General features: G+C 49.4%; 6 protein-coding genes across 6 annotated transcripts; 3 read left to right on the top strand and 3 right to left on the bottom strand.

Annotated features, from left to right (window-relative positions):
* Window positions 1–810: 810 nt before the first annotated feature.
* LOC128904629 (histone H1.03-like) lies at window positions 811–1752 on the bottom strand. Its single transcript, XM_054189278.1, has one exon. The coding sequence runs from the start codon at window positions 1735–1737 to the stop codon at window positions 1054–1056; it is 684 nt and encodes a 227-aa protein (XP_054045253.1). The 5' UTR covers window positions 1738–1752; the 3' UTR covers window positions 811–1053.
* Window positions 1753–7938: 6186 nt separating this feature from the next.
* On the top strand, window positions 7939–8931 carry LOC128904666 (histone H4). Its single transcript, XM_054189322.1, has one exon. The coding sequence runs from the start codon at window positions 7954–7956 to the stop codon at window positions 8263–8265; it is 312 nt and encodes a 103-aa protein (XP_054045297.1). The 5' UTR covers window positions 7939–7953; the 3' UTR covers window positions 8266–8931.
* A 347-nt stretch (window positions 8932–9278) lies between these two features.
* LOC128904650 (histone H2A type 2-C) lies at window positions 9279–9771 on the bottom strand. The gene has a single exon (XM_054189303.1). The coding sequence runs from the start codon at window positions 9727–9729 to the stop codon at window positions 9340–9342; it is 390 nt and encodes a 129-aa protein (XP_054045278.1). The 5' UTR covers window positions 9730–9771; the 3' UTR covers window positions 9279–9339.
* A 1354-nt stretch (window positions 9772–11125) lies between these two features.
* On the top strand, window positions 11126–12215 carry LOC128904643 (histone H3). Its single transcript, XM_054189299.1, has one exon. It carries the CDS (start codon window positions 11156–11158, stop codon window positions 11564–11566), a length of 411 nt encoding a protein of 136 aa, XP_054045274.1. The 5' UTR covers window positions 11126–11155; the 3' UTR covers window positions 11567–12215.
* Window positions 12216–12724: 509 nt separating this feature from the next.
* LOC128904652 (histone H2A type 2-C) lies at window positions 12725–13188 on the top strand. Its single transcript, XM_054189306.1, has one exon. It carries the CDS (start codon window positions 12740–12742, stop codon window positions 13127–13129), a length of 390 nt encoding a protein of 129 aa, XP_054045281.1. The 5' UTR covers window positions 12725–12739; the 3' UTR covers window positions 13130–13188.
* A 530-nt stretch (window positions 13189–13718) lies between these two features.
* Window positions 13719–14564, bottom strand: LOC128904662 (histone H4). Its single transcript, XM_054189318.1, has one exon. The coding sequence runs from the start codon at window positions 14520–14522 to the stop codon at window positions 14211–14213; it is 312 nt and encodes a 103-aa protein (XP_054045293.1). The 5' UTR covers window positions 14523–14564; the 3' UTR covers window positions 13719–14210.
* Between the last annotated feature and the right edge of the window lie 6805 nt (window positions 14565–21369).

Here is a 21369-nt window from a genome sequence, read left to right as displayed (position 1 = left end):
CCCCCCCGCCCCAGCGCCCCTCTTCTCCCCGGGTGCTTCTCACTGCTGGCGCCCAGGCAGAGCCTCAGCGGAGCGAAGGGCATCCCTTGAGCGCAGAAAAGGCGACAGAAGGAGGGGGCGGTCGGGTCATTGGGTACAGGAGGCCGCTGCGGGGTTTAGGCGGGGGAGGCTCCGGTGCCCGCTGTTTCCTATCGCGCCCAGCGCTGCCTCCGAGCGGCTCCGCTCCCGAAACAAACGCCCCGGCATGCGGGTAAGAAACCAGCCCGTCAGCCCCAAGGGTGCAAGAGGTTCATCACGGAAGCCAAGGACCGGCGCGGGACACCAAGGGCGGCTCGAATCGCCCGTGCCTCTCGGAACCCGCTCGCCCGACGGTTTCCAGGACAGGGACGATCTCGTAAGGGACAGAACGGACCAGGAATAAAAAAAGCCCCTAAGAGAGGAGGGGAGACGACCCAGGAAGCTCATAAGCCTCTTCCGCCGAGGAAGTGGCACGTCTTGTTTAACCCGAAAACTGCTACGGACCACAAAAGCCCGAAGAGTCGCGGCCAATCTGTGAGCAGCGCGGGCTTTTCGAAATCGGTAGAGCGCCGGGGGGGGGGGGGGGGGGGGGGGGGCGGGAGTGCTGCCGACCACAGCCCTCCATCCCCCCACCGATCGGAGAGAAACTACGGGGAGCCGCTACACTTCACACACACACACCCTCCCCGTCGCCCCTCGCCGAGCCGCGGTGCCGTGAGCGCTGCCCGACTCACACGGGGACTTTGGGCTCGCACCAGTTTCTTGCGGCTCACGGGAAGCTGAAACGAGCCGTACCGCAGCGAACGCCGCTGCGGTACTGCCCGGCAGCTGTAGAGAACAAAAGGGAGGAAGTTTGCAGTTTACGGTCGGTCCGGTAACAAAAGCAGCGCTGAAAGTTAAAATTGCGCGCGCGCACACACACGCACAACAGAGACGTAAAACAAAGTGTTTCAGCTCTTCCTAGGAAAGCTTGGGTGGCTCTTAAAAGAGCCGTTGGGTTTATCTGCAAGGCAGACGGGACGTTTTCGGGGTCATTTATTTCTTCTTGGGCGCCGCCTTCTTCGCCTTGGCCGCTTTTGGCTTGGCCGCCTTGGGCTTAGCCGCTTTCGGCTTCACCGCCTTCGCTTTGGCCGGGCTCTTCGCTGCTGCCACCACCTTCTTGGGCTTGGCAGCCTTCGCTACCTTCTTGGGGCTCTTAGCTGCTTTCTTGGCAGCAGCAGCCACCGGCTTCTTAACTTTCTTGGGGCTCTTCTTCGCTGTCACCGCTTTCTTGGGCTTCTTGGCGGTGCTAGCGGGCTTCTTAGCTGCCGGCTTCTTGGACTTGGCCGGGGCTGCCCGTTTTTTGGGGGCTTTTTCCTTCACTTCTCCGGGCTTCTTGCTGAGGCGGAAGGAGCCAGAGGCGCCGGTGCCCTTGGTCTGCACCAGCGTGCCCTTGCTGACGAGGCTCTTGAGCCCCAGCTTGATGCGGCTATTACTCTTTTCAACGTCATAGCCGCCGGCAGCCAGCGCCTTCTTGAGCGCGGCGAGAGAGAGCCCCTTGCGCTCCTTGGAGGCGGAGACGGCCTTGGTGATCAGCTCGGTGACGCTGGGGCCAGCGGGTTTGCGGGCTTTGGAGCCACCTGCCGCTTTCTTCGGTTTCTTAGCGGCCGTAGCTTTCGCTGGGGCCGCAGCCGGAGCAGCGGCGACGTCGGGCGCGGCAACGGGCGCAGTCTCGGACATGGCGCCTTGTGCGGAGTCCAGACAAACAATAGCAGCGCTGCTGCCGCCGCCCTCTTTTATAGCGGAGCCGCGCGCCCTGATTGGTGCGTCCCGCCCCGCCCCGCCCCTCCCCGCCGCCGCGCCCGCTGTGTTTCTTCCCGATCCAAAAAGGGCTTTTTCCTCCCGAAATTTACCGCCGGCGCGCCCCGTTTCTTCTCGAGCCGGGAGAGGGACGTCTGTCCGACCAGCTAATGGAGTTTCCCGTCGGAAGGAGGAGAAAGGAGGGAAAAGCGGCCGCAGAAACTCCGCGGCTTGGAGCTACAGAGACCTAGAGAGGGAGAAACTTTCGTTTTTTCTTGTAAATTAAAACTGTACCATCGGCTAAATGGGCACAGCCGGCGTGCAGACTTGTTCTTTAGAAGGTCCTCTCCACATTAAGGCAAAACCCAGCGCCGTTTGACCCGTTGTTCTCAGGGTAAATTGATATTAATGCCGAGCAAGTAACACAGCTTCGCCCCGTCGTTCCGGACGCGGGTGCAGAACTGGCTCCTTCGGCCGAGCCGCTTCCCTCCGAAATCGCATCACCCCGATCAGTCTGCCTTCAGCGACCACCGTGTCTTAGCTACCGCCTTTTAGGGAGACGTTTGTGCCTCAACAGCGTTTGTGAAAGTCGATGTTACTCTACGTCAGCTCAAGTATTTCAGTGGAACAAAGCACCGACGTGCCCCTCTGAAGGTTGATGTTCCTGTCATTGCACTTTCCGTGTAACCTCAACGAAGTCGCTTTCGTCTGTTAAATTCAGCAGTCAGGACATTGCAATATATCGGGTTTTAGTCTTAAAACGTATAAAAGAACTTGTCTTTGCATCGCGATTTGTTAAAATTGATTGGTAAATAGAGTCTGGGGTGTAATGAAAATTGATCTGGACGAGGCGCTGAAGCTGAAAAATCGATCCTTTGAGGGTATATTCGGTAAGCCGGACACTTTACTAAGCAAAACTTATTTCTCTGTTCTAACGTATGGATGTTGACGCTGTTAAGTGTTTTGCTTTGATAACAGCATTTGGTGATTCACCGTTTTGCTCCTTTCAGAAGTAAGGTAATAATTCACGCTTTTTCAAGGGCGTTCCTTCCCCGGGTCAGTGGCAGCTCCGTATTCGAAACAATGGATGAATTCTCACTTTCTTCCTTCTTTTTCAATGGTGTGTTGCTTTCTTTTTCATACGAAACAGTTAACAGCCTGTCTGCAATAATATTTTGTTTCATACGCTAAATAACAGGCTATCATCAGCTCCTAAAAACGCATAAGCAGATCTATTCAGGGCTAAAAGAAAGTATAACAGGGTGAATGAAATGACGGTACAATGTAGAGTTCCCGCTGCCTGGGACTGTGAAAAGGTACAAATTTTCTGACTTGAATCTCCATGTGACATCTGAGAAATGTTCTTTTCTGATTACACGTGTTTAACTAAAGATGTTAAAGGGCTACAATCAATGCAAGGACTAGAGTTATTCTAGTAATTTAACACACCATGTCTTACTGTCTCCTTGGAGGTAAAATGTGGGAAGAAACACAGCTTTGTGAGTTCTCCTAGCGAATATATTTCAGCCTGTAAAAAGAAGGTAAATGCGTGTTTTGAGTGATCTGGCTGCGATAACGAGCCTGACAGAACTGCAAAGTGTGAGACTGCAGAAGTGTGCATTGTGTGTTGATTAAACACAGAAAGTGGAAACTAATTTTTATACCCATTTTATCTGATGATTATTTCCTGTAATGGAGAACGGAGATTTCAAGTCCTCCCAGAGGCAGTGGAGATAACATTTTTTAACTCTCTAGTCCATTGATATCTGTATATAAATGACTTGTTTGTTTCAAGCTATTCACATCTAATGGCAGCTTTCTGACAATTCTCTAGACTTGTACAACAAGGAATATTGTAATTCTTATCAGTCTTTGGAAGTTTCCTAGTAATCTTTTGATTTCTCCCAAATTCTTTAAGGCAGAAACAGACTCTGAGATTCCTGGAAATAGAAAGAGAGCATTCATTTTTTGCTTTCATTGCCATGATTGTTTCTGGACTTACTTGGAAACGAGAAAGTGTTTAGAGATTTCATTCTAATCTCTCGAGCCCATCATTGCTCCATGTAACATATATTTCTGTACATGGGAGATTGTCCCCATCCACTATGGAGAGATTTATGACCAAGACAGATTTAGTATCAGGCTGTGGATTCTCATCGGAAAACAACATTATGATCTCCCCTACAATGTAGGTCAGAGCAAAGGCAGGCATAAACCAGAGGACAGGAAGGGCAGACCTGAGTGTTGAAGCAAATCACAGATCATTTGCTTCCCTCTGGCTCTTTTATTCGTTTACTTTTTGCTTTTGTATGTTCAAGCATAATATCCTAGAACTATACAAGTATTTGGATTGTAATCCAGTAAGTGGATTTTAATTTCTCAGCCACTGTAGACCAAAATTTATTTTTTTTCACCCACTGTAGAATATAATCCAAAACAGAGAGCATGTGCTCAACACAGGAACTTGGTGCAGTTATGCAGGTACAGCAGGAAGCCTTCCCCAGGCCTTGATATTCCATTATTTCCTCAGTTTTATTTGAGTATCACCACTCCATCCACCTTTCCTTTGTTTTTAGAATCAGCAAGTGTCAATAAAAATACTGAAATATTTTACTAAAATGTTGTTACTTTCCTTCCAGGAAATAACCACTTTTATGAATTAGCTTAGGCCTATGGAAAGATTCTACCTAGAAATTCTTGAAGAGGTTACTAGGGAAAAAAATGAACCATTGTCAGAAGAATGTGATGGGTTTGGTTCTGCATCAAACCCCCACACTTGCTGTGGATTTATTCAACTTTATGCAGACTGCTTACTGAAACTGGACATCTACCCTTGCTCCTATTTCAAGGAAAAGTGGGATAAATAGTACCAAATTATTGTTGCCTTGCATTTTAATGCCCTCTTTCAAAGATGATGCCAAACACAGGTGTCATAATGTTCAGTAAATCATGAATCCCTGCTTCCTTCTGCTTAAAAGAGTCATAGGCTCCCACTGTTTTCCTCTGTGCCTACTAACACTTATTTTCCTGAATTACCAGGAAAATAAAAATGTTGTACAATAAATGTTGATGCAGTATTTTCATTAGCACCACCCACAAATCAACAACCACCAATTCCTTCACCACGAATTGTGGCTTCCACAATGGTGAGGCTTTTGGCTTGGTTGTAGGGCAATCTTATTTTTTCTTCTGACAAATTTATGGATATAGGCCGTAGTTCATAGTAAGATATGCACTACAAAATATTTGAAAAATTATATATTCCACATTTGAAAGACATCTTAAAATCATTTTTTTTTCATACAACAGAACATGGCTTATTGTCACAAAATGGATCCATTTTTTAAATCAGAGAAACACCATTCAAATACAGATGAAAACTATTTCTCTCACTCCCAGCCTTTGTCTACTAGCACACCTGAGAGGACAGAAACCCTGCTACTCATCATGCAGAAGCTCCAATGAACTGGAACTTTTAATTTCTCTTTTTCTCTCGTGTGGAGCAAGAGCAGTTTCTGACACAGCATTAGACTTAATGGCTGCTGCTGGAGCTGGCTCAGCGGCACAAGGATGAGAATGATAAGAAGGAACAATTTGCGCTTAGTCAACAGTATAGATCTAATAACAAGTAAAGCCTAGAAAGAATAATTTTCCAGGTCTCAAATTCCCAAAGCTGATTGAAGAATGAGGTGACCTACGGTGTTTTTCTAAAAGTCGTATCAGTGCTCCTTCCAGAATTGCAGGGTTAGGATGTGAACAGGGCCTTCTTCCCCACTGGCAGTTTTCCCTTTGGAAGCTCCAGACATGACACAAGCAGATAAAGTTTTGGTATAGCAGTGCAGGAAGTTAAGGATGCTTGTGAAACTTCCAATGCACTTGGAATTCTTTTTTTTTTTTTTTTTTTCTTTTCCTTCATGTGGCAAAAGCGTTACTTGGGGTTCCCCAACTCCATTGATACCAGTTTGCCAAATTCCTGTTACTGTGTAACAGACCAAGCTCTGAGGGCTACTTTAGATCAATCTCTATGTATTTTTACACTGAAAGGAACGTTTCTCTGCCTGCTTCAAAGCCTATTAAATCAATGCTGTAGATTCAACATAAAAAATAAAAAAAATAAATTGTAACATAAGAACATACCGGGACTTTTATTTCATTTTCTATCATGCTTACATAAAATGTAGATTGCCTCTTCTGTGAAAAGAGAGACTTATATTCCTCCTTTAATTCTTGAAGCTCCTTTTGTCCTTTACTACCAAGGTGACGAATCTTTTTACTGAGCATTTACATAACACAAGATAACAATTTACCTATAACCTAATGGGTGCAAGCTGACACTGGAAAGGGGCAAAGCTGTCAAGAGAGCTTCCACGCAGTTTTTGGCACTTTGAATTTGTGAGTAAACCCACAGAATTCAGGGGACTGTGTGTGTCAGCAGCCCAAACCCTGCTGCTTTGTTATTTTGTGAAGATTTTAACCCTTGCACATATAAGTAGATATTCAGGTGAATTCTTCAGCATGTACTGAAGTAGAGATAGTGAGGGAAGATAATCAGACAAGTCATAACTGAGTGGAAATGTAATTCAAAAAAGTGTCAATTATGACATGGGTGAAATATTGCTTTCTAAGGCTCCACAAATTTGAAAGTGTTTAGACACATATACAGGAAGAAAGGCCAGGGAACTCCTTTCAAAGTGTTTTCTATGGTTGTCTACGGTTAGGAGTAATTTTGAAATTCAGTTTACAGCTGACATGCCTACATCACATCTTTGAAGCTGGTCCTCATTGATGACATAGAAAGAGGTCAACTTTGTGTTTGTAACATATAGTTCAGAATTTCATCTGTGTATGAAAATATTTTTGAGGTGATTTTGTGGAAAAAAAACCAACCTAACAAAAAACCTTCAAAAACCAAACCCACAAACTGTGGTCTCTAGGCTAATGAGTTATGAAGGTAAGAAGCTGCTAAGAAGAAAATCGTAACAACAACGTAAATGGAGATAACCTAACAGATGAGGGAACAAAAATAAGAAAAACTGTAAGAAATGCTTTCAGAATTTTCACAGATACTTAATACCATATTTGCTATGGTTGTCCTATTGCCTTATAAATTATTAACAGTTGTTCATTATCTTCTAGACAATGTATATTTCTTTTCAAATGGAATGATACTTGAAATAGTTCAGGGGCGTATGTAGGCCTCAAATCCATATCTAAAAAAGGCAACACAGGAGAAAGGAAAATAAACTCAAGGTATTGTTTTTGATTGTCACATTCACTGTAAACTCTACCTGTTTCAGGTGGTTTATCGTGTATTGTCATGTTTATTCTCTGTATACAGTACCCAGCATCAAAAGAACTAGAGACTGAGAGTTCAAGGATTTAGTGCTACACACAAAGTAAAATAAAACAAACTCAAACCATAAGATCCGTGTTCATTCTTGGAAATAATTAGTTCTTGCAAACAATATAGTAATTTATACACAAATGTCGATATGCAAAAGATAAATAAGTAGACCTGCAAGTAGAGATATACAATAATATTCAAAACATTAATGTTAACACTGTGAAAAAGAGCAAGAAGAATTGAAAGACCAATAGATGCTCCTAACACTTCTAGTATCTTGTCGAAAAAGTAATGAGAAAATATTTGAAGAAAATGGGATGATGCCCAGCAGATGGCAGGAGAGAAAAAACCGGCGAAGTCAGTAAAAGTAGCTCCCAAACCATTTCGCCACCGCTGTCCCGGGCGAGCTCTCCAACAACCGGCTCGAAAGGTCCGCAGGGAACGCAAGAGCGCTGACTCCTCGGCCGCGACCCACCGAGGCACTTGAGACGGGGCCACACGGCCCCCAGAGGGAGGCAGCCCCGGAGGCGCCCTCGGCCTCTCGTAAAAGGAGGGTTCGTGAGCCGCAGCCCCGCCGGGAGGACCAGACGCAGGCGGGGCGTGTCGCGAAGAAGCCGGCCGGGGCCCGGAGAGTTGCTCCAGAGCGGCAAAGGGCGAAGGCCGCACCGCGCGCGCGCGAAAGAGAGGGAGACCCAGGCCCCGCCCCTGCCGGCCGTGCCCGCCCCTGCTCCCAATCAGGTCGGCTCCCAGGCTATAAAAAGCCGCGCGCGGCCATAGAGCATTCATAGCTCGGTAGAGACAACAAAACCAGGATGTCTGGCAGAGGTAAAGGCGGGAAGGGGCTCGGCAAAGGGGGCGCCAAGCGCCACCGCAAGGTGCTGCGCGACAACATCCAGGGCATCACCAAGCCGGCTATCCGCCGCCTGGCTCGGCGCGGCGGCGTCAAGCGCATCTCGGGGCTCATCTACGAGGAGACGCGCGGCGTTCTCAAGGTCTTCCTGGAGAACGTGATCCGCGACGCCGTCACCTATACTGAGCACGCCAAGAGGAAGACGGTTACGGCCATGGACGTGGTGTACGCTCTCAAGCGACAGGGGCGCACTCTCTACGGCTTCGGCGGCTAAAGCTTCTCGCCTTCCCCCGGACCATCTCGAGAACCCAAAGGCTCTTTTAAGAGCCACCCACTTTTTCCTTTGGAGGAGCTGTTTTGCATTATTTGTACGTTTTCGGTGGTCGCCGCATTTCTGTTCTTCTGATGTTTATGCTCGCGTATTTCTCATCTCCCCCTTGCCGACTTGCAGCCCTACTGGCAAGCCTTGCCCTTCGGCTCTGGGCGCCTCTCTAGGTCTAGGGAGCTGCTGTATCGTTATGCTTCACAGTTTTGCCGCCTGCTTCTCTCCCGGCAGCCGCTTTGGGAAGAGCTTGCTGAGGCGCTCTGCGAGTTTGTGACTGGCGTGTACTGATACCACAAAGTCCTAGAAGCTGCCTGGGGTCTGGAGAGCGAACCTACTGCCTCCCCTTCAGGGACTTTGCTTGGAAAAAAAAAAAACGCGGCCCACGGGAACAGTCTGTCTGCACCAACCAAATAAAAAGGAGGAAAAAGGTAAAACCCGACTGTGTCTCGCCAAAGGGCGGTGGGTCTTTCGTTTCCTCACGCCCGCAGGGGGAAGGCATAGCAACTACACCGGGTTCGCTTCAGCCGGCGGGGCGCGGGGGCCAGCGGTCGCCCCGGGGAGGGCCCATCCCTCCCCGGCCGCGAGCGGGCTGAGCACCCGCGCTCTTTCGAAAAGCCCGCGCAGGCGGTGATTGGCTCCGGGCGATTCCGCGCCCGGCAGAACCCGCGCTCCGCTCCCCGGCACAGCGCCCGCCCTGGGCACTGCCCGGCCGGGAGAGTGGCACCATCCTCCAACCGACCACTGGCCGGGGCAGAGGTGCGGAGCCCCTAAGGAAAGCGCAGAGTACTCGGCACAGCCCGAGCGCTCTCCGCCAAAGCAACTGAGCCAGGGCCACCCAAAAAGAAAGATCCTCTTTTAACGAGCCAGCCCTCCCCTCCCTCCCTTGGACAAACACACACACACCGCTTCCCCGGCCGCCCACCCCCAGTAGCGTCTCAAGCTCCTTTTCTCGACACTGTGGGTGGCTCTGAAAAGAGCCTTTGGGTTTCGTTTCCGTGCTCGGGACGCTTCTCCCGGCCCGGTTTACTTGCTCTTGGCCTTGTGACTCTCGGTCTTCTTGGGCAGCAGCACGGCCTGGATGTTGGGCAGCACCCCGCCCTGCGCGATCGTCACCTTGCCCAGCAGCTTGTTGAGCTCCTCGTCGTTGCGGATGGCCAGCTGCAGGTGGCGGGGGATGATGCGCGTCTTCTTGTTGTCGCGGGCCGCGTTGCCCGCCAGCTCCAGGATCTCGGCCGTCAGGTACTCCAGCACGGCCGCCAGGTACACCGGCGCGCCGGCGCCCACCCGCTCCGCGTAGTTGCCCTTGCGCAGCAGACGGTGCACGCGGCCCACGGGGAACTGCAGCCCGGCCCGCGACGAGCGCGACTTGGCCTTGGCCCGCGCCTTCCCGCCCTGCTTCCCGCGGCCGGACATCCTCAAGCGATCAGTCGCTGCTAAACACCCGCTACCACAGAAAGAAGCTCCTGAGTTCCCCCCGCGCCCTCGGGACCGCCCTTATATCCCTTCCCTTGCGCGCCCGCGGCTCTTGATAGGCCGAGGCGCCTCTCGGCGAACGCGCACCCAATGGCGGAGCGAATCTCGTCCTGACCAATAGCGAGGGGCGCAGTGCGGAAAGGCCTCCGCCCGCCCTCCCCGACGACCAATCACGAGCCGGGGGGGCGGGCTCCAGCACGCGGCTCCGCCCGGGCGGGAATGAACGATCTCGCCACCGCCCGGACTCAGGGTGCGCCCCGATTTCCCTTGTATTTTCGCATTTCTTGATTGTTTGAAGCAGACGGGTCGGCAAAGCGCGGGCTGGGCGGGCGCAGTTGAGAAGGTAGAGAGGAAGAGAGTCAGTGAGCAGGAGCAAAGCCGGCGGCGTTACCGGGGCCGTGGAAAGGCGGCACGCTCCCTGTATTGTTTCATGTGGGGCCTTTTCCCCTCGGGAAGGGTTCCCCTCTTTACAGTACCGGGACACCCCAAAGCTGTATACACTTGCTTGCATCGTCAAACCCCCGCTGCTCGCTCCATTCTTTTCCCACCACCCCGAAATGCACAGAGGGGAACACTAGTTGTACACGGCTTCTGCACTCACGAAAGGCAAAAGGCCAATACAGAGTACAGAGAAAAGGCAGCATCCAAGCAACAGAGAAAAGCAGCACACTTTTATTCATGTAGTTCTGCTTAGGTTAATACAATAAAATGTATTTGTTTGGAGAAACAGGAATACAAATTACAGGCGGGAAAAGTTTCAAAGATTAAAAAGCGACTAAAAAGTGCGGATCTTTTCCTTTCTTTGATTAAACTTACGTTTTCTAATATCCCGGTTTTCATTATTCTTTCCAATCTATTACACTTTTTTCAACTGTCATCTTTTATTCCCCTCTGTTTTCTTCTTATATTCTGTACGTTTCTGCAATCCTGCAACGTATTTAAATAAAATGTCACGTATCTTTCAGTGTATTTTTCTTCCTGTTAACTCTGCATCGAAAAGAGGAAAATTTCACCATAAAAAAAAGCAACAAAAAACTTTTAAAAAACGAAGTGTTAGTTATAAACTCAAACATTATCTATTGTTTTTTAAATCGATAATACATGAAGCGTTCATAGAAACTGAAAAAACATACGGTTAAAAACAGAATGGCTTCTTTAGGCGATATGTAGTATAAAAGAACAAAGACGAAAAAGGGTAGGCGGTACCTACCAGTGGCGGCATTTTTCGAATTTGAATCCACCAATGAGACTCAACATGTGCCCATCCACCTATCAGGGAAGGGACTACTGCTATATATACTCCTCGAAGAGGGCCAGGTTATCAGTGCTTCTGGTCGTTACGACTTAAGCTGTTCGTGTGAGAGCGATGGCACGCACCAAGCAGACAGCGCGTAAGTCGACAGGCGGGAAGGCGCCCCGTAAGCAGCTGGCCACCAAGGCGGCCCGCAAGAGCGCGCCGGCCACGGGCGGCGTGAAGAAGCCGCACCGCTACCGGCCCGGCACGGTGGCGCTGCGCGAGATCCGGCGCTACCAGAAGTCGACGGAGCTGCTGATCCGCAAGCTGCCCTTCCAGCGCCTGGTGCGCGAGATCGCGCAGGACTTCAAGACCGACCTGCGCTTCCAGAGCTCGGCTGTCATGGCGCTGCAGGAGGCCAGCGAGGCCTACCTGGTGGGGCTTTTCGAGGACACCAATCTCTGCGCCATCCACGCCAAGCGTGTCACCATCATGCCCAAGGACATCCAGCTGGCCCGACGCATCCGCGGTGAACGTGCATAAACTGGTTTAAAACATTACTGTGTACTTAAGAACATTTTAACCAACACAAAGGCTCTTTTAAGAGCCACTACATCCACCATAAAAAGAGCTGTAACATTGCAATTATTTTATTGACATTTATGTTGCTTGAAAATATTCCTATGCTTTACTTTATTCAGGTTGATGGATTAAGCAATAAATTTTTCAGAACTGTTACACATGATCAGGGCAACCAGCACTGTGGATCGCATTGAGCTGTGTGGTGAGTACAGTGAAACTTCCTCAGTTTCCCTCTGAGTTGCATGAAAAGACTGAGCTGACATCAAACTGAATACCAAATGGCACCCTAATTTTAGCATGTATGTGAAAATCTTTGAAACTTTTCCCGCCTGTAATTTGTATTCCTGTTTCTCCAAACAAATACATTTTATTGTATTAACCTAAGCAGAACTACATGAATAAAAGTGTGCTGCTTTTCTCTGTTGCTTGGATGCTGCCTTTTCTCTGTACTCTGTATTGGCCTTTTGCCTTTCGTGAGTGCAGAAGCCGTGTACAACTAGTGTTCCCCTCTGTGCATTTCGGGGTGGTGGGAAAAGAATGGAGCGAGCAGCGGGGGTTTGACGATGCAAGCAAGTGTATACAGCTTTGGGGTGTCCCGGTACTGTAAAGAGGGGAACCCTTCCCGAGGGGAAAAGGCCCCACATGAAACAATACAGGGAGCGTGCCGCCTTTCCACGGCCCCGGTAACGCCGCCGGCTTTGCTCCTGCTCACTGACTCTCTTCCTCTCTACCTTCTCAACTGCGCCCGCCCAGCCCGCGCTTTGCCGACCCGTCTGCTTCAAACAATCAAGAAATGCGAAAATACAAGGGAAATCGGGGCGCACCCTGAGTCCGGGCGGTGGCGAGATCGTTCATTCCCGCCCGGGCGGAGCCGCGTGCTGGAGCCCGCCCCCCCGGCTCGTGATTGGTCGTCGGGGAGGGCGGGCGGAGGCCTTTCCGCACTGCGCCCCTCGCTATTGGTCAGGACGAGATTCGCTCCGCCATTGGGTGCGCGTTCGCCGAGAGGCGCCTCGGCCTATCAGGAGCCGCGGGCGCGCAAGGGAAGGGATATAAGGGCGGTCCCGAGGGCGCGGGGGGAACTCAGGAGCTTCTTTCTGTGGTAGCGGGTGTTTAGCAGCGACTGATCGCTTGAGGATGTCCGGCCGCGGGAAGCAGGGCGGGAAGGCGCGGGCCAAGGCTAAGTCGCGCTCGTCGCGGGCCGGGCTGCAGTTCCCCGTGGGCCGCGTGCACCGTCTGCTGCGCAAGGGCAACTACGCGGAGCGGGTGGGCGCCGGCGCGCCGGTGTACCTGGCGGCCGTGCTGGAGTACCTGACGGCCGAGATCCTGGAGCTGGCGGGCAACGCGGCCCGCGACAACAAGAAGACGCGCATCATCCCCCGCCACCTGCAGCTGGCCATCCGCAACGACGAGGAGCTCAACAAGCTGCTGGGCAAGGTGACGATCGCGCAGGGCGGGGTGCTGCCCAACATCCAGGCCGTGCTGCTGCCCAAGAAGACCGAGAGTCACAAGGCCAAGAGCAAGTAAACCGGGCCGGGAGAAGCGTCCCGAGCACGGAAACGAAACCCAAAGGCTCTTTTCAGAGCCACCCACAGTGTCGAGAAAAGGAGCTTGAGACGCTACTGGGGGTGGGCGGCCGGGGAAGCGGTGTGTGTGTGTTTGTCCAAGGGAGGGAGGGGAGGGCTGGCTCGTTAAAAGAGGATCTTTCTTTTTGGGTGGCCCTGGCTCAGTTGCTTTGGCGGAGAGCGCTCGGGCTGTGCCGAGTACTCTGCGCTTTCCTTAGGGGCTCCGCACCTCTGCCCCGGCCAGTGGTCGGTTGGAGGATGGTGCCACTCTCCCGGCCGGGCAGTGCCCAGGGCGGGCGCTGTGCCGGGGAGCGGAGCGCGGGTTCTGCCGGGCGCGGAATCGCCCGGAGCCAATCACCGCCTGCGCGGGCTTTTCGAAAGAGCGCGGGTGCTCAGCCCGCTCGCGGCCGGGGAGGGATGGGCCCTCCCCGGGGCGACCGCTGGCCCCCGCGCCCCGCCGGCTGAAGCGAACCCGGTGTAGTTGCTATGCCTTCCCCCTGCGGGCGTGAGGAAACGAAAGACCCACCGCCCTTTGGCGAGACACAGTCGGGTTTTACCTTTTTCCTCCTTTTTATTTGGTTGGTGCAGACAGACTGTTCCCGTGGGCCGCGTTTTTTTTTTTCTCCAAGCAAAGTCCCTGAAGGGGAGGCAGTAGGTTCGCTCTCCAGACCCCAGGCAGCTTCTAGGACTTTGTGGTATCAGTACACGCCAGTCACAAACTCGCAGAGCGCCTCAGCAAGCTCTTCCCAAAGCGGCTGCCGGGAGAGAAGCAGGCGGCAGAACTGTGAAGCGTAACGATACAGCAGCAGCAGCTCCCTAGACCTAGAGAGGCGCCCAGAGCCGAAGGGCAAGGCTTGCCAGTAGGGCTGCAAGTCGGCAAGGGGGAGATGAGAAATACGCGAGCATAAACATCAGAAGAACAGAAATGCGGCGATCACCGAAAACGTACAAATAATGCGAAACAGCTCCTTCAAAGGAAAAAGTGGGTGGCTCTTAAAAGAGCCTTTGGGTTCTCGAGATGGTCCGGGGGAAGGCGAGAAGCTTTAGCCGCCGAAGCCGTAGAGGGTGCGCCCCTGTCTCTTGAGAGCGTAGACCACGTCCATGGCCGTGACCGTCTTCCTCTTGGCGTGCTCGGTGTAGGTGACGGCGTCGCGGATCACGTTCTCCAGGAAGACCTTGAGAACGCCGCGCGTCTCCTCGTAGATGAGCCCCGAGATGCGCTTGACGCCGCCGCGCCGAGCCAGGCGGCGGATGGCCGGCTTGGTGATGCCCTGGATGTTGTCGCGCAGCACCTTGCGGTGGCGCTTGGCGCCCCCTTTGCCGAGCCCCTTCCCGCCTTTACCTCTACCAGACATCCTGGTTTTGTTGTCTCTACCGAGCTATGAATGCTCTATGGCCGCGCGCGGCTTTTTATAGCCTGGGAGCCGACCTGATTGGGAGCAGGGGCGGGCACGGCCGGCAGGGGCGGGGCCTGGGTCTCCCTCTCTTTCGCGCGCGCGCGGCGCGGCCTTCGCCCTTCGCTGCTCTCGAGAGACTCCCTGGGGCCCCGGCCAGTCCCCGCCTCCGTCTGGGCCTAGGCCTCGCTCGCCTTCCGTAAGTCCCGGTGGCCCTGACGCGACTCTTACCCGGCATATTTCCCTCCCGGCCGGGCGCCGGCGCGCGGGCCTTCCTTTTACGACAAGCCGAGCGTGCCCTTCAGCAGGGAACCGCTGGCCTTGCGGCCCCCGCGGACCGTTTTTAAGGTCATACTAACCAAGTCTCAACAGTTCTGAGGTCACATTGCAATGACTCAGTTATAGTATTGAGAACCGTTTGCTAAATGTACAAACTAACAGATCTCCTCCGTGGCTTTTTGCTAGGTTTTGCCTTATGCTGTGAAGAATCAGGAAAACTACATCTATGCCTTCATCTCAGCCCAGAAAGAAGTGTGCATGTTTTTCTAGAAGCTGGCTATGCCTTTATTTCAAACTATTGCAGCACTGGTCAGTCTGCAAAGGGCATTTTCAGCATAGAACTGGAGAAGGCCCTTTATTTGCTAGGTTGTGTATGGAATGTTGCTTCACATTAAGTCCCAGACATCCTGGTCACATTCAAAAAGCATTATTTTTCCATTTAGATCACTGATACTACCTGGATGAATATTAGTCATGCATGTCAAATGTACAACAGAAATGGCTGTCAGCTACGTGCATGTGTACCTCCATGTTTTCAAAGGCCTTACATCACTCTGAGTGTATAGATATTTTTTCTTTCACGTAATACGTTTTCCTCTCACCAGTGTACATTGCCAGTGACACAATTTCTCTTTGTTATTTTGGTATGACTTCATGACTGAAAATCAGTCATCATAACTGTTAAAGCTATACCTCATTTCTCCTGGCTATCCTTGCAGTCCTCCTTTTTGTAGCTTAGGACCTACTGGGGCTATGAGATTAGCATAATTCCAATATGAAGGGTTTGCCTGTGCTCATTGTAGCCGAATACATGCATCGTTATCCACATAGACACACAGGAAATCCTTTCAAGATGAAGGGCTCAGGGAGATCTTTGTGAACTCTTGACAACCCCTTTGTCTCACTGACATTGGCATTTGTTCTTTCCTTAGTCACAGTGACCCCAAGAGGGAAGATCTGCATGAGTGATGGGATCTAAAAATATAATGGTGTTTATATATATATAAAAATATAATTCATCCCCAGTATCTTTCAGTTCTGATATTTTATATCGGAATGCCTTTGCCTGGCCCTCCCTGATTTCTTTTTCTTTGTTCTTTCAAATGACTTGTCATTCCCTTTGCTTCAAATTCTTTTCACCTTTCTTCATCTACAGGAAAGGGGGTTCAGTTCACTCTCTGTGCTGGTTGACACTTTGTCCCACTTCATCTACACCATAGAAAGCATGTTTTCCAGCACCATTTTGTCACACACACAGAGAACACTTAACTGTACATAAATGAGATTCTCCTCTATGAAAGGGATACACACCATGTAGTATACACGTCCATCACCTATTTGTCCATCTCCCACTCCCGCTGTATGTGTTCCTCAGCCTTTCATATTTTGTCATGCTAAAGCCACATCCTGAAACATGAAAAATGAGAGCTGCTATATCCAGAGAAAGCAATCAATAAAAACACAGGAGAAAAATCCATTCAAGCATCTCCAATTCAAAGACAACCCCCATGACTTGGTGAGTCCCTGGCCTACAAATCACTAGGACCCAAGACATCATTTTGATGAAACACTAGTTATTGTTCTTACCCACTTTTTTTACTGACCTCTGTCAGAGATGGGATATTGGCCCAGATGGAAGTTTCCTGTGAGTCCCTCAGTTCTTCCAGTGTTATGTTGATAAATGTCTGTCCAGAAAGAAATTCAAAGCACAGCACTATCTCAGGGCTGTCCCACTCATATTACCCATTAATTTCTCCCCATTCTGGATCCCTGCTGAGAAAAAAGTTCTGCTACTACACTCTGTACTCTGGCTCTGTCCTCTCCCAAAGTTAGGGCTTTTGTCCCTCTGATACTAGCCCAACAGAGCATGGTCTCCCTCGACACTGAAGAGATGATAACCAGGTGATAAAAAATCTCAAAACAACACAAACAAGAGCTAAGACTATTCACCATGTTACTGAAGTAATCACATGTTGTAAAATGAAAAAAAAAACCAAACTAAAACCTAACAGTTTTCAAGTATAAGAACTTTTTCTTTTCATTAGTATTAAATGCAGACAAACATTTCCATCCTCTTTCAGTGATGTTGCTGACAGTGGTAACCCTTGAAAACCTTTCCATGTACTCAACTTGCCAAGGCCTGTGTTATTCTAAAGAATTAATTAAAAAAGCAGAGATCATACCTTTGCCTCCACTTCAGTTTTGGTTCAACTGTTGAGCCTAATCCCTTTTTTTGCCTTTTCTCTTTTTTTCCTTTTTTCTTCCCCTTCCTTCCCCAGGAAGATGTTTATATAAATGGGCATGCATTAGATCTGGACAGTTAATATCAGAATGACTCAAATGTTTACCTTATTATTCAGCAGGCCCTTTTCTCAACAGCTTTGGGTAATTGGCACTATTAAGTTTCCTTTCTTGTATGTGCCTCCTATTTCAGTTTGGGTAAAACCAAAATCCCAGCTGATTTCTCTGCACTTACCACCTCTAAATAGCTGGACACAGGCTGCTCCCTGCTCCTAGCTGCTCAGTGCTGGCTTGCGTGCTAGTCTTGTTCACCATGCAAATAAATGTAAGATGTTACAAACTACTAACCTCAAACAGCACACAAACGTTAAACTTGTTATTCTACTCCTCATCTCATGCACGAAGCAACCAAAATTTGCATTTTCAGTGTGCAAAACAGAAAAAAAAAAGGATGTCAGGAAGACCAAGATTTAGATTTAATACACTTAACATAGAATCCAATCCTTCCTTCTGAAATCAGTTCATACAAGGCAGTTTGCAGAAAAAATAGGTGAAATATATTCTTCTTGAATGTACCTACACTGTATACACATACTCTCCTGAGCCTGTGAAGCCAAATTCCTGACTTCCTAACTGTCTGAGAGCAGGAGTGCTGGCTGACTGGCCTCGTGTATATTGTGGGGAAATCTGGGCACCACCAGCCCTTCCACTGCCCCTAGCAGTCTGGATAACCTCCTCATTGGCGACAGTGCCACGCTGGCACCAGCCCATGGACTGTGCAGCTACAAAGCGTGTACTGTAAAAAACGTAAGCTACAGCACAGCACCCTCAAGTGCTGAACAACTCAATACCTTTTTGCTCCCTTCTATGAGAAGACAGACACCCAAATGCTTGCAATACTCCTGCTCTAGAAAGATGGCACAAACAGCCTTATCTGGAGCCAGTACCTGCTTCACCCCCACACCTCTGAGGAAAACCGGCAAGGCAGCATCACTTAATGAGAGTAACTTTACGTGGTGTGTGACACACTGCTTTGGCTGCCATTGATGGCAGAAGTCCAGCTTACACAGTCTCTGGGTGCCAGCACCACTGCCTGCATGGCAAAAAAAAAATGCATTGCCTGCCAACCCAGAGGTACCTGGAAGCCTGTCACATCAGCGCCTGGGGTGTCACCAGCCTGGGAGATGGCAGATTGCAGACCAGCTGTGCACGCACTATGTCCCAAGGACAATTTGTCCCCCATAGGTACCAAACACGGCTGTGGTTGGAGGGACCGCGTGGATTGGTCACATTGCTCCCTCCCTCTTACCAGCATTCACAGGGAGCACTGGCACACAAATAGGAAAGAGTGGAGGGCAGAAATCATGCAGAAGAGTCGGGGTGTTGTGGGGAGGAAGGGTGGGTTGCTCAGCATTGCTCTGTGTGGGCTGCACATTTCTCTGCGCAGCCGGGCCTCAGTGCTGATGGAGAGGCTGCTCTGAAAGGACAGTGTGGTGCCACCCTTCCTTAGTGGAATTCACTATTAAATGCAGGTGAAAGAGAGGCACTGTTGATTCAGGAGAAGATGATTTCTTTGGGGAGCCATGGTTGGTGGAGCTTCTGTTAACGTTGCTTACCTTTCATGAAGAATTTGTCTCAGGGCCTGATGCCCTCAATCGCGGGTTGATGACTACATTCAAAGCGTGCCAGCGTGCTCCAGAAGACAGTTTGTCAAGTGCCTTAGGTTAGTTTTAGAAGACCAAAGTACTTTAAGACATAAATAATTCTGTTCTTTGGTATCTGACTGACAGTGAGGATCTTTTCTTTGCCTGTGTGTGAGAAAAGTAAAAATGTGTTAGACTGGTAAACTCCTGTACAGTAGAGAACAAAGTGCATCTTTTTTTTCCTCATTAGCTGTTCTGGGAAGGATTTTAGCCCCCCTGCATTTTTGCTGGTTCTGCCCCACACCCCACATACCCACCCCCCCACCCCCTTTCCCAGGAAGGGCACCTTTCTAAGCACCTCCTAACTATGGACATATCCAAGTTTTGTACTAGAGGTTTTCAATTGCCAAATGACATGCCATGGCAATGATGAAGGGAGGCCACAATAGGTGCCCCAACCTTTAACCAAGAGTACAGGGAGGAGTGTGCAACATTCCAGGAAGCTGAGTCTATGGGGACAGTCATCCGTTGCCCTACCTTATTTGTCCTGCCCACTATAGATGCTCAGCCATACACTGGATTTAAAAGGCCTTGTGTGGCCTCATTTACACTAAGTCTTAACAACAGCAGCAGCAGCAGCAGCAATATTAGTATTATGTAGGATGAGACTTGTTTGCTGAGCTGCAACGAGTTTGTAGTTTGGTAGGTACCACTTTAAAATTGCTTGGCTAAGGGGTAAAAGCTGTTAAACTGTGCTGGCTGGTTTGATCACACAAGTTCTTACATTTGTAACTCAGACGAAGGATGAAGTCACTGAGGGCAAGACAGACATGGGTGTAACACTGTAATAAGAGTGTAATCACGGTTGCAGGGAGTATTTACACCTCTTTCCTGTGGAACACGTATGCGGGAGCGCAGCACTTAACATAAAGGCCCTCACCTAAATCTCTCTGGAAATTGGCACTGGAAGGAAGGAGAGGGGCTGTGGTGTCCAGGCATATCAGCTGTATTTCCTCCAGCTCTCTAAGAGCAACTGGCCACAGCACTCGCCTACAGCAGGTAGAGCAGCCCATTAACCACGTTAGTGTGGCTAGCTCTCATGCTAATGCCTCCTAACAAAATGGCTTGAGAAGAACAACTACCGTGCCACCTCTCATTATTGCAAAAACATCTAAATATAACTCAGAGCTCATTTTCTTAGGAACAAGTACTGGCAGGTCCTAAACTGGAGATGGGAATGTTTGATAGCTCTCAGGTGTAGTGCCAGCCCTTGGCTGCGGTTCATGTGTCTCCTTGCTTACGCCAAGAGGTCTTAATAGAGAACTGCAAAAGTTGGACAGATCTGGGTATCTGAAGGGAAGTGACTTGCAGGGTTCAGATTGCAATCTCTTGCAGGTTTGTGATGTAGTGTGGCCTGCTGGGGTGCCCATGAGGTAAGAAGGATTGAAGTCAGTCAGATGTCACAGACATTACAATAATGCTTTCCCAAAAAGTATCTCTGGAGATCCTGATATCACTCCCCTCCTCTTTTAATGAATGCTGAGGTCTACCTCCCTCCAGTCTCATTGGGAAAGCCAAACTGCATGTCAGAGTCTACGTGGCACCTTCTTCATGAAGTCTTTCTACAACATCCTATGCCTAAACCAGTATTTCCTTTTCTCATTTGCTCAGCTGGAGGTGAAACTACAATTCCTGCCTTTTATATAATCCTTCAGCACATTTTTTCTTTGCCTGAGTGCATCTGTCCATTCCTTCTAAACTATCTGCTCTGACTGCAGAGGAAACTCTTTAAAAAATTGCCAAATGGAAGCTGATTTTCAAAAATTTGGTTCCTGCATGTGTGTGTTTCATGTAGAGAAGAACACGTGTTCCAAGCAGCAGTTGTACATCACTAAAGTTATTTTATGTCTTTGCTGCAAAGCCATTAAAAAAAGGAAGATCAGAGCTTCTCTCTGTGTCATGAAATTTCTGAAGTTACTTCAGTTTATTTTAAGATAGTAGACTGTAACTGTCGGAGATCAGAAGCTACTACACATATTATTAGCTATGCATGTCGGGAACAGGGAAAGGGTAGCAACTGCTGGGAGAAAAGCCAGGCAGACAACTGGGATGGCGACCATTTTAGCCACCTCAATTTCAGCCACCAATAAATGTGAATCAACACTCTGTGAAGCCACAACTGAGGGCTGGAGTATTTAGATCTCCTCCAGTGAAGGTTACCGAAGTAAATGCATATGAGTTCAAAATAACAAGAGTAGGCAAAGTGAGTATTCATTTTGCTGACATGTCACTCATAGCCTACACTTTTCCTCTATGTGCTATGAAATGTCTTGGTAGCTGCTAAATGACATCTCGTCACAGCATTGCTACTTTATTTGACTTTGCAGTAAAGTCAATAGCAAGTCTCATTCATTTATTTACAAACGCATGTAGGATATAGGCTTAAAATACATATATATTTATTTTACTCCAGTTTGTTGGGGTTTTTTTAATTTGTGAAGGTGTGTATTCAATACCCACATCCACCCCAATTTATTTCATTCCTATATCCTTATTTTATGCTAGCTAACTTTTAAAAACAAGACCCTGAAATCCCAATTTGATTAGCACTTATCTCCATTATCTTCCTGTTGAACCATTACAGA

This window comes from Rissa tridactyla, chromosome 1 (genome assembly GCF_028500815.1).
Source record: "Rissa tridactyla isolate bRisTri1 chromosome 1, bRisTri1.patW.cur.20221130, whole genome shotgun sequence".
NCBI lineage: Eukaryota > Metazoa > Chordata > Aves > Charadriiformes > Laridae > Rissa > Rissa tridactyla.
Note: the sequence above shows the minus strand (reverse complement) of the source record. Positions and strands in the feature narration are given on the sequence as shown.